The 12,265-nt window shown below is 37.8% G+C and overlaps 1 protein-coding gene across 1 annotated transcript; it reads left to right on the plus strand.

Annotated features, from left to right (window-relative positions):
* Positions 1-460: 460 nt before the first annotated feature.
* On the plus strand, positions 461-6,959 carry LOC110739803 (transcription factor GTE1-like). Its single transcript, XM_021920287.1, has 9 exons — positions 461-849; positions 1,138-1,230; positions 1,868-2,089; positions 3,981-4,058; positions 4,486-4,710; positions 4,836-4,934; positions 5,834-5,892; positions 6,290-6,440; positions 6,550-6,959. Exons 2-9 carry the CDS (start codon positions 1,165-1,167, stop codon positions 6,742-6,744), a joined length of 1,095 nt encoding a protein of 364 aa, XP_021775979.1. The 5' UTR covers positions 461-849; positions 1,138-1,164; the 3' UTR covers positions 6,745-6,959.
* The last annotated feature ends 5,306 nt before the right edge of the window (positions 6,960-12,265 follow it).

Below are 12,265 nucleotides of genomic sequence, written 5' to 3' on the forward strand. Positions count from 1 at the left end.
TCAACCATTGAACTGTCAAATCCCAAAAAGTAGTCAAGTCCAATTGTAGTTTTTGTTTTATACAAGCATTGAGTAGTCATTTCATACATAACTTGAACCGTATGACAAGCATTGGTATTGATTATTAAGAATTGAGTAGTCATGTATTTTGTTTTTACTATACATTGAGTAGTCTTTTCACACTCAGCTGAAGGACATGCACTGAAAAACTTTCTTATTTAAAGGTGTGAAATCCATAAATTGATCCACAACACCAAAACATTCAAAAACCAAACACAGAAAATGTTTTCCATAAGCTCAACCTCAAGCTCAAATACTAAATTAAGAAATACTAAATTACAAATTTAATGATGTGTAGGAGAGATAAATATTGGTGGGGTATAGGGTTAAAAATAGGAGAGAGAATGGTGGGGATTATAATTTTTGACTATTGGTGTAGAAAAAAAAATGACCAAGAAAATGCCCATGGGAAGGAGGAGTGAGAAAGTGATTAGAGAGAGATTGGGCAACCAAAAAAATGCCCATAAGTGGCAATGCTTTTAGGTGAATTTCTAACCAACCACGCCAAGCTTGTGCTCCATCGATCACGAGTTACATGACCTAAAAGCCCTTATGAGTTAAACCGCCGTTAGTTACAACATAGTCGGCTTCCAGACACTGCAAATTGCTGCTTTCCTCTTTTGCCATTTTTTGTCCCTTTTCAATTTTAAGTTGCTCTCCTCTTTCTCTCTCTACTCCATTGAAGCTTACTCTGAGTTCTTTATTGTAGCAGCTTCTCATCTTGCTCTCCTCCATTGAAGCAGCTTCAGCTTCTCATCTTTTCTCTACTCCATTGAAGCAACTTCTCAGGTAAGTTTTTTTTTTTTTTTAAATCATAGGATTTTAGTTTCAAACTATCTTCTTCTAAGGTAGATTTATTAGTTGAACTATGAATTAGAATTACCCAAGTTATGAAAAACTATAACCAGTGATTTTGTTGCTAGAATTTTACTTTGTGCAATTTGAGTTGATATTCTTAAGCCAGTAGAATATTATTTGATTTTTCAAGCTTAATTTGATGATTGAGTCATATTTGGTTACTAATGTGTTGCGAAACCCTTAAATTTTACTGGGGTTTTTGTGCAATTGGTATTTCAGATGGAGGGTGAGAATTGACAGTTGAAAATGGGTGATTATGGAATGGAAGATTACAAGAATCGAGTTGATGTTGTGTTGTCACAAGTCAATACGGTGAGTTTGCTTCTGAAATTGGAGTTGTGTGAATTGCTAGTTTAGGGTATTCCTATCTTGTTGGTGATTGATCACTTTGATCTTTTAAAGTAAAAGAAAATTTGTAAAGAGTTGTTAGCATGAATATAGCACCATAAGCATGTCCAATGTTGTTGCATTTCAGTGTGATTAAGAATGCATATTGCAATACATGACATGGCAATTCTACCCTTGGTTGAAAGAGCTTGTTTGTTCGTAACAATAAAAATCCATGAGGTATAAGGTAAATGAATTAATTAGAAGTATTTTTGTGTGTAATTTGATGCAAAATTTCCCATGTCAATATCTGTTGCATACTGTATTGCATTTGCATCAGCAATTAGTAATCTTTGGGATGTGACATGTGATATGAGTGACGCCTTGGCTTTTGGCCTTGCCTGGCTGGCAGCAAGTGTCGCCTTGGCCCGGGATTTTGACTTAGAGGTGTTCCGCGTTCAAGCATGCTTTCTTTGTTGCAAGTATGTTACACGCTAAAATATATTCCAATGTTAACTTTCTTGCAGACCAGTCTGGGAGTGTGTTATTCCTTTATCGTCAATGTGTCTTTATTGTCTGTATGAGGTATAATAACATGAGCTATATACTTATATGTATGCAGATCGAGAAAAAAGTTCGTGAGGTTGAGCAGTTCTACCTGAACACCAGTAAAAAGCAAGCTAACAGCTCAAAAGGTGGCTCAGCTTCTAAGGACAAAGACAAGGATAAAGAGAGACAAGTTACTCAAGCCAAAAAGCAGCAGCAGGATGCAACAAGCAAGGAAACAGCTGCGTCAAAGAGAATGCAGGAGCTGATACGTCAATTCGGCAAAATATTAAATCAGGTATTTTTTTTGTTATATCTCATCTTTTGTTTATACTTGTTTAAATAACATTTTTACGAGTAAATATTGGAAACAGTTTTGTACTTCCGTGAGTTGCGTCCTCAAGTATTATTTCTTTGGTAAGTACCTTTCATTTCTGGGTACTGTTGTCTACTTTTCATGGAGTTATTGATGCACTGCAAATATGGCAAAGTATACACGAGTGTTTTCTGTAAACCATGGTTTTCTTATGCTTTTTAGGTATGAAGTCTATTTGGGGTGATAGTGGGCATATGAATTCTTCAATAGAGTGATACAAAACCTCTGATAGCTGTTCTTCTCCCAATTATTCTGAACACTAGATATTCATGTATTTGCTTGATTGACGTCAAGTCGTCAAGAACTATATATTGTGTTGATTCTAGAATCTTCTTCACTTGTCTTGAGTAAATATGAGCTATGAATTGGTACTATTGTGGTAATTTTGTAGCATAATGACTCTGAATTAGCTGAACATGGGCATGTTTAGATGGGAAGTATAGGACTTTAAAGCTCTTTTTGAGATTGTTTGGGGGCAGAGAAGGTCTGGGTCTCTCCTCTCAATAAGTCATCTGTGAATGGGAGTGATTATTTTGTTAGTGGTTAAGTAGGAGAGTAGGTTTTCTGGATAAGGTGAGAGACAAGACATATTGTTCTTAAATTTGTATTTGAGAGGGAGATGTGCCATTTCACTCAAATTCTGGTGTCTGGACTGTGGAATTAAGTTGGCAGCTCTCTTATGGACAACCAAAAACTGAGCTGCAACCCAAAAGCCTACCTAAACCTTGTAGATTTCAACAATAAAAAGATGCTGCAAGTGTGTTGAACGATAGCCTTTGTGCATAAGATTCACCTAGATGTTTGTGGTATTTTCTAGAACAGAGAGGAGAGACCACAGAAAACATAAGGAGGCATTCAGCTGACAGTGCTGGATAAGTGGGCAGGTTCTCAGTTGAGCCAACTAAACAATCTGATTATTTTCACTTTCCAAACTACCAACCACAGTATCAAACTAGCAACAGGAACCTTTGGAATGATCTCGTCAAACTCTCTCAAGCTAATTCCTTTGCAGCTCTTAAGAAGTTGTAGGTTATTGTACATTAGAGTTGTTATATAGAAATAAGGTCTCCTTGAACATTTTCACTTATATGCTGATTTAGGACAAGGTTGTTGCATAAGATGTAGCTTACCGCCTTACATGTTTTACGAAGTCAGTGGAGCTTGCATCCAACCTATATTGCCCTTGAGTTCTCAACTATTGCTAAACACATACTTCCTCCGTTTTTATTTAGATTAAACACTTCTTTCTTGCTTATGCATATCTTCAGTCGTTAATATCCTTAATTGTCAACTTGTAAAAGGTATAAAGAAAGTTGATATTTCGAAAGTATAAATCAAGGTGAATCTAACCAAACTCCACATGACTATGTTTTTCCGTACAAATATATTGTGTAGATTTAGAAATGTTTCATCTAAAAAGAAACGGAATAAGTATATCTGATTTGTAGAGTTTGCTTCAGTTATGCAGTGCCAAAAAGGTGCTTGGTATTTGAAAGAAGGGTGAAGTAGTTTTGGTTTGCTGAAATGTCTAGGATGTGTCCTTCATCCATTTGGTTGTGCGTGTGACGAGGAGAAACCATTGAATTTTGGATGAAATTCTTCACTTATTAGTGCTGCCTGCACTACTTCCTTTTTCCTGTTAAGATGTTTGATGTGCTTTGTACATGCGGACCTCCTCAATTGCTACCAATGGCTGGATACATGGCGGCTGTCCTTGTTCTTACGCTCTTGGTCAATTGCCGCAATCTATAGAATCGTACTTCAAATTGGATAATTGTCCTGATAATCCGCAATTTTTCCCTGTGCTTTTCAGATCACTCAACACAAGTGGGCATGGCCTTTTATGGAACCTGTAGACGTCAAAGGCCTGGGTTTGAATGATTACTATGAGGTAAAGTTGAATCCTTTCTCATTTTATTCACTTGTTTAATTCTTTTCGTTTTATACTGTGAACACTTCTTTGCTCTTCCTAAAACCTTTCTGCTTAATCTTTACTGGTCAAAGTTTGATACTGTTATCCGTTAATTTGTTAGAAGTTGTAAGAATATTATTGTTAGATTTGTCTTTGTATCTTCCCTCTCGTCTTTCTAATTATTACTGGAGAAATTGATTGTCAAAGTTCCATCTTGGAGAGCACAAAATCTCAAATAGGAAGTTAGAATATTTATTAATGGACAATGATATTGCATTATCTAAGAGATGTTTGATTTGTTGTGAAACCTTTACGGACTGTTTCCTCCAACTTATCTGCTTTTGTTTGCCTTTTGAGTTATTTTAGCTGCTGGAAATTTTCTACTCAACTGTTCTGTTTCTACCAGATCATTGAAAAACCTATGGATTTCAGTACGATAAAAAAACAAATGGAAGCCAAGGATGATAGTGGATATAGACATGTAAGGGAGATCTGTGCAGATGTGAGGTTGGTTTTCAAGAATGCAATGAAATATAATGACGAAAAGAATGATTTCCATGTCATGGCAAGGACCTTGTTGGCAAAGTTTGAAGAGAAGTGGCTACAGTTTTTGCCTAAAGTTGCGGAAGAGGTGAGATTCCAGTGATCATTAGACCATTCTTTGTGTGATCACAGTTGTTAGTTGTTTTGTTATATTACAGTTTTTTCATATTTTATCAATCTTTCACTATTGAAAAAGGCAGGTTGCTGTTGCAGGAAAAAAGACGAGAAGAAGAGGAGGCTGATGTACAGCTTAGCATGCAGCTAGCTCAAGAGGCTACTTATGCCAAAATGGCTAGGGAAATAAGCACTGAGGTTTGTTTCTTTCCTCGGAATGATTGGACTGTTTCTGTGAAACTTTTAGAATATTTTTAGCAATTTTCCAACAATCAATGTGCCTGTCAAACATGATGCATGAGATAACTAAGGTAAAAATATATGTTTATTTTTTATTTTATTGTATTATTATAACAGAAATACTTTCTGAAACCATTGCAAACTACTCCAAATTTGATGCCCAAAGTACTCTCAAAATGAATAGACTATAAGTATTCCATTACTAACCCAGGTAAGACAGTAAGTTGCACTTAAAGCAAATTACCCTTTATGAATATGCAGAGGATGTCCATACTGCTTGAAATTTTCTCATTTAGAATATAACCTGATGTCTCTCTCTTCAAACAGCCATTTAAAATGATTTCTTTCTTGTGTTTCTGGTTAATTTCTAGTTGTTTCCTAACTGAAATTGACTTTGAATTAAGCTTCACCTATGATTTCTGAAGGTTATTTTTCCAACTATGATTTCAGAAGTCCATAGTTACCTTGTGACTCAAGTAACTTGATGCAGCTAAATAAATTTCACAATCACTATTTTGACAGTTACAGGACTGGTTATCCCTGAAACACCATATTTATTTTTAATATGTCTGTAATAATGATTAATGTACAACATATCAGAAATTCTCTGAACATCTCGGTCATTCTTTTGTGAAGTAAATAAACTGAAATTTGGCTTATTGTCAAGTAGAGATGTGGTACAAATATCTTACTAATATAAAGTTTATCAGGGTAAATGGCTCTTATAACTTCAACCATTTTCCCTTCAGGCAATGTTCATGTATTTGTTGTTATCTATTATATAAAACGCTATTCTATGGGTTAATAATTTTAGATATGTATTTTACCCTTATCTTTCCTCTTAATCTTATTTTCAGCTTTTTGAGGCAGACATTCACCTTGAAGATCTTAGGGAACAACTGGTTCAAAGGTGCAGGTAAACAATGATTGTCCTATATGTATCAATTGTAGTTGCTTAACCTATTATTGTTTTATTACTACTAAACCTAGCAATGTGTATCTGATTCTAACCCAAGTTTTACCCAAAATTACATGACCTTATTCTAGTCCAAATTGAGATTGATCCAACCCAAAATAAAAATTAATGTCTAATTGACAAAAGATACGTAGATATTCCGATCTGAATCAATCTAAAACCAAACTAAATGACTAATCACTCAAACTTGCTGATTATTACCACATTGCACCCAATCCAACGACTTGTTTGCAACCTTTAATTAGAGTATTTTAGTAGTTATTTTGGTTCTTTGCCTGAACATTGGCCTATGTGCTCTCTGCAATTTTAAATGTGAATTTGAACCATCAAACGTCAGGAAAATGTCAACCGAAGAGAAAAGGCAGCTTGGCACAGCCCTCACAAGACTATCCACCGATGACCTCAGTGGAGCTTTAGAGATTGTTGCCATGAGCAATCCTGGGTTTGTAGCAAATGCTGAGGAGGTGGACCTCGATATAGATGCTCAGGTACCCTTTTCCTTATCTAGTTTGCATAATATATTGTCTGCCCCACAGGCTAGCATCTGGTCAGATAAATGTAAGATTTTTACATTTGACATGGCTTTCTGTTGCTCAGAGTGAATCTACATTATGGAGGCTAAAATTCTTTGTAAAAGACGCGCTGCAAGCTCAAGGCAAGCCTGCAGCAAGCATGGGTGGCAACAATAACGATAACAATGAAAACAATATTAATAATTCTAAACGGAAAAGAGAGGCCTGTGACGCCGTTACCAAGACTGCCAAAAAGAAGAGTAAAAAGGTAGCATCTTGATTGTTGTAACTTGTAACAATGTAGAGTAGATGAATTATGCTCTGTAAGATCTGGAACTATAGTACTATCTTGAAAGAAATATCACAATTTTTTTTTTTTAACTATGACTTGATTCCCAGTTTGATGTAATATAATATGTAGTCTGAACTTGTTACCAAGATGACATTTTATCAAACCTTTCCCAAAGTGCCCTACCCCTGGGAGCATAACTGAAACTCAAGGTTTGAATTTCAGAAAGATATCAACAGGTCTCAGATATATGGATCAAACTCTGTAGAAAATGAAACTGGAACTCGAGCATATGGAGTATATATCCCTTGACAGGTCATGTGTGGGAGGTTCTTAAAGGGATTCATCAGCGAACTCTGTTTCTATAAAGGGGAACCACATCTCCTTTAGACGGTAGGCAGCAAGAAGGCAGGAACCTGCTGAACCATACCGACATCTTCATGTCACGCCATCATTTTCCTATAATTAATCTTGACATTGTATAAATATCGCAAATTAGATGGTACTTTTGGGTGCACCCAGTTATAAATTGCACCTTATATTCTTTAAACTTTATATTCCTTTCAATATGGTTCATGTTCTTTTAATTATGAACAACTTGTAAATGTTTTGTTTTTGTGTGTGTGCGCACATTTTTTTTAGCCTTTATGTTCCTTGCTTTTTATTGATGTCTTTGAATAAATAGTTTGTCAAAATTTCCTTGTCCCAATTTATTTATTTATTTATTTATTTTTTTGTCAAAAACTCAAAATCAGTGTCTTATTCTAATTTAGTCACGTACTCCACTTCGGCAATATTTATGTTTTATATACATCAATACATGATTAAACATAATCATGTAATATTGGCAATTTTCGTCAAAATGAGTGATTTATTTTGAAACAAAAAAAGTACGATAAGTCGATAATTATCAGCCAATCACGGCAAGCCTTTGCAACTTGCTAGTCGTGAGGCAAAGGTGTAAAATAGACCGCCGTAAATTTAACTGTACATAGTGAATGCAACAAACACACTGAAAATTTGATGCACTTTACTCCGTAGTCCGTATCATGCAGCAGCTATACATAGCTATCTTTCTCACGTCAGATTTTTATTATTGGATCCAATGTACCCGTACACGTGCGTGTTTCTACCTCCAAATATACTCCAATTCTCAGTTTTTTTTCTTTTTTTTTTTATTTATTTTATTACTACGTAATTTTTTTTAAGTTATTAAATTAATTATTTGTAATTTTGTAATTAATAAGTAATAAACATAAAATTAAAAAAGAAAAGGACAGTACTAGTGTTATTGGTATCAAACACACATGCATCTTGCTTTCCTCCTAAACCCATCTTACCTTATATAATACTGGTACGTAATTTCCTAACCAACCAATTTGTCATTATCTTTTTCCCAAAATGAAAAGTTAACTTAAAAAGGTTTATTGCCTCATTTAATTAATTAAAGAAAGATTCTATATTCTTTTAATGGTCAATATGCTTACAACAAATGCGGGGTTTGTCAATTGATAATTTTTAATGGGAATTTATTTTATCTTATTGATTTTTTTTTTTGGAATATTACTATTTTTTTATTTATAAGATATTCTCTTATACATGTTAGGGCTTGTTGGAAACAAGAAAAAGGTGTTTCCACTTTTCTGTTGCCAGTTTTCAAAATTATCATAATTTTAACAAGTTTATAATTTTTGATTCATTATGGGACACATACCATATACTTTTATAAAACATAAAACCAAAAAAAGAAAACCACAGCGGTGCCAAACGAACCCTTAGGGCCTGTTCTCTTCCGTTGAAATTCAGTTCAGTTCAGTTCAGATCAGTTCAGTTCAACTCTTAATTTACTTCTAATGATATTGCTAATGATATAAAACCAAATTTCATTCTTTTAAGCTCTTATTACAACGACGACGACAACAACAACAACAACAACAACAATAATAATAATCAAATAAATAATAATAATAATAATAATAATAAATAATAATAATAATTGAAATAATAATTGAAATAATAATAATCAATAAATAATAATAATAATCAATAAATAATAATAATAATAACAACAATAATAATAATAATAATAATAATGTTATTTTAATTTTTCTCTCGGCTTGGGGCGATTAGGGTTGGGTAGGTTTAGGATTTTCCGATCTTCCACGTCTTTTTTCCGGCATGATCACCGGCGAGGTGTCAGGGTTTGTGCTCGTCATTTTCTAGGCGTTTAGCAAGCATTTTCCGGCCAAGTTTCAGTGAGTTTCGTTGGTTGTTTCTGGGCGGCTTTTGGGTGCGATTCTAAGGTGGTTTTCAAGGGGGCTTTTCGGCAGAATTAAAGTGGCTTTAAGGTGTTTTCCGCCGACGATTTTTAAGGCAGTATTAGGGGTTGTTTCGGTGCAGTTGGCTGGCGGTTTTACGGGCTGTTTTTGGTTGAGTTTCTGGTTGGTTTATGGCAGTTTCTGGGCGTGTTTCTGGCAGTTTTTTGGCGGCGTTTTCGAGGTTGTTTCCGGGCATTTTTTAGGCTGGTTTTTGGGGCTTTTTATGGGTTGTTTTCAGGCTAAATTCTGGTCGATTTTGAGGCGAAATTCAGGCTGTTTCTGCGTGTGTTTTTGGTTGTGTTTTGTGGAAGTTTCTGGTGCAGTTTTGGCTGCTCTAGGGTGCAGTTTTCTGTCTGTTTCTACTGCATTTTCTGGCGTGTTTAAGGTCAGTTTTCAAGCGTGTTTTGTTCTATATTTGCTGCAGTTTCTGGTTCGTTTTTGGTGTGCTTTTCTGGTCAGTTTGGGTGCTGTTTTGGGAGCTTTTTGGGTGCAAGTTTCTGGTCTCTTTTGGTGCTGCTTTGCTGCGTTTTTGGGGCATTTTTTGTGCAGTTTGCGTGTGGTGTATTGCGGTTGTCTTGTGGCAAGTTGTGGTGGGGGTTATGCCTCCTAGTGTTCTCTTTCATTGCCCGTTCGTGGGACTTAATGGGTGTCAAGATGGTAGGGGTAATGGGCTCACTAAAACTTCTTTGATCACTCATCTCCGTGACCGCCATTGTTGTTCGAATGCGCGGGATTTGACTCAAAATACATTTACTTCTGATTTGGCAATTTTCTTAGAGGCGGAGTCAACTTTTCGTCGTATGGGCATTTGGCTTTGTGGGGAGTGTTTCAAGACACATTCTCTTCGTACGAAGTGTCGGCATGGTACGGGTTCTAATGACTTCGTGGCCCCTCCTGATTCTGGGGATGGTGTTGTTCGGTTTGTTCTTTATGGTTTTCCTAAACCGCAGGGTCCTACTGTATCTGGTACTGTTCCTAGGGTGCCTAGTGAGCCTCATTTTGCTTTTGATGTTGCTTTAATAGATAGTTTGCTATCTAAGCGGTTTCGTTCGGTAAAATCTATCCCTCTTAAGTGTTGCTTGGGTTTTTCTCGGGTTCTCAAAGGGGCCCTAGATAAGGTGATTGGCAAGCCTGATGACATCTCTTTTTTGGGTTCAATTGCTTGTGTTGCCTCTATGTGTCCTTAAAACCTTTTCTCCGAGGAGTAGTCGAGAGTGTTCTTCGGGTGTCAGGCGACTGCGGCAGGAAGAGAGTATCACCGGTGCTATTCATTCTTGGTGTGAGCCTGGTGGTTCTGTGCAACTTGTACGAGACACGTTGGCTGATGTGTCTCCACCTTTGTTGGACGCCGATGAGGACCATGATTTGTCCGAGCGTAATATTAAGCAGTGTAAGAGAAAGATTTCAGACGGGCATTACACTGCTGCGGTTAGGGTTCTTTCGTCTTCTGGTCTTGCCCCTTACAATGATGCTACTCTTGTAGATTTGCAAGCTAAGCACCCTTCCTTTCCGGCTCCTATCTTACCGGATATTCCAGTTGATCAGCACCTTATTGCTACTCCTGCTGTTGTTTTGGATCAGATTAGGGGTTTTCCACGAGGTACGTCATGCGGTAGAGACGGCCTGCGTGCTCAACACCTTATGGATTGTTTGAGTGGTGTTGCACTTGCTATTTCAGATGAGTTGGTGGACTCTATTACGCAGGTGGTTAATCTTTTTCTCGCCGGGAAATGTCCTGCTGAGTTGGGAGAGTATATTGCTAGTGCTCCTCTCACACCACTTGTTAAGCCTGGAGGTGGTATTCGGCCTATTGCTGTAGGTACAGTTTGGAGGCGTCTAGTTTCAAAGGTTGGGGCTGCTTTAATTGGTTCGCGTCTGGGAAGCTATCTAGGTGTCGGCGGGTGGTGAGGCTATTCTTCATGCTGTTAATCGTTTGGTTGAGGCGCGTGGTGGTGATGTTGGTCTCTCTATGTTGTTGGTGGATTTTAAGAATGCTTTTAATTTGGTAGACCGTTCGGCTATGCTGCGTGAGGTTCATCTCCGTTGTCCAGCTCTCTCGCGTTGGGTTGAATTCTGTTACTCTACTCCAGCCAGGCTTTTTTATGGGGAGCATACCTTATGGTCATGTCAGGGAGTGCAACAGGGTGATCCTCTAGGCCCTTTGCTTTTTGCTTTGGTTCTTCATCCTTTAGTGTGCCAAATCAGGGATTCTTTTGACTTATGTTTGCAAGCTTGGTATTTAGATGATGGCACTATTATTGGTGACACCTTAGTGGTAGGAAAGGTTTTGGAGTTGATTTTGGCGGAAGGACCTCGTCTCGGACTCCATGTCAACGTTGAGAAAACAGAAGTATTCTGGCCCTCGGAGGACCCTCGTAGTCGTCTCGTCGGTGTCTTTCCTCCGGATATTGGTCATCCTGTGCATGGTGTTAAGTTACTGGGTGGCCCTGTCAGTGCTGATTCCTCTTTCTGTGGTGAGCTTGTTTCACAGAGAGTGTCGAAGACCGTTGTGCTACTGGATGCTGTTGCTAAGCTCGATGATCCCCAATGCGAGTTGTCGCTTCTTCGTGCGTGTACTGGGGTTTCAAAACTCTACTTTGCTATGCGCACTTGTCCTCCTCGTCTTTTTGAAACAGCACAAGTTTCTTTTGACTTGGCCCTTCGGGCTTCTTTGGAGTGCATTGTAACAGCTTCGGGGCCTGGCTTTGGTGATTGGCAATGGCAACTTGCCACCTTACCTTTTTCTTATGGTGGTTTGGGTGTCTATTCAGCGGGTGATGTTCGGCTTTATGCTTTCCTTGCATCGCGTCTGCAGTCTTCTGGTCTCCAGGCTACGCTTCTTCGCCATTCTGGTATTGTTGGTCCGGGACCGGCCTTCGATGGTGCTCTTAGTCTTTTTAACAGCGCTGCGGAGACCGACCTTTTGAGTAACCCTAGTGAGATCGCTGCCCCCAAACTCATGAAAAAGTTGGCAGATATATATTTCACGAAGGTCACTGCATCTGCGGATTCCACTTTCTCCTTAACTCCGCGTCAGGTAGCCTTATGGAAGTCCCAACAGGGGGATCACTCTTCGGCCTGGTTGCGGACGGTCCCGATATCGGGTTTGGGTCAAACTATGAATGGTTAGACTTACCGTAGTGTTCTTTGCTACAGGTTAGGTGTTCCTTTGTTCTCCGTTTCAACACCGTGTT

This window comes from Chenopodium quinoa, unplaced genomic scaffold, assembly GCF_001683475.1.
Source record: "Chenopodium quinoa cultivar QQ74 unplaced genomic scaffold, ASM168347v1, whole genome shotgun sequence".
NCBI lineage: Eukaryota > Viridiplantae > Streptophyta > Magnoliopsida > Caryophyllales > Amaranthaceae > Chenopodium > Chenopodium quinoa.

What these genes read in the sequence shown, in the direction of transcription:
- LOC110739803 (XM_021920287.1), top strand. Translation starts at nt 1,165, where the DNA reads ATGGGTGATTATGGAATGGAAGATTACAAGAATCGAGTTGATGTTGTG. An exon ending in TCGGCAAAATATTAAATCAG is followed by an intron (nt 2,090 to 3,980) that starts GTATTTTTTTTG and finishes TGTGCTTTTCAG; the next exon opens with ATCACTCAACACAAGTGGGC. An exon ending in TGCCTAAAGTTGCGGAAGAG is followed by an intron (nt 4,711 to 4,835) that starts GTGAGATTCCAG and finishes TTGCTGTTGCAG; the next exon opens with GAAAAAAGACGAGAAGAAGA.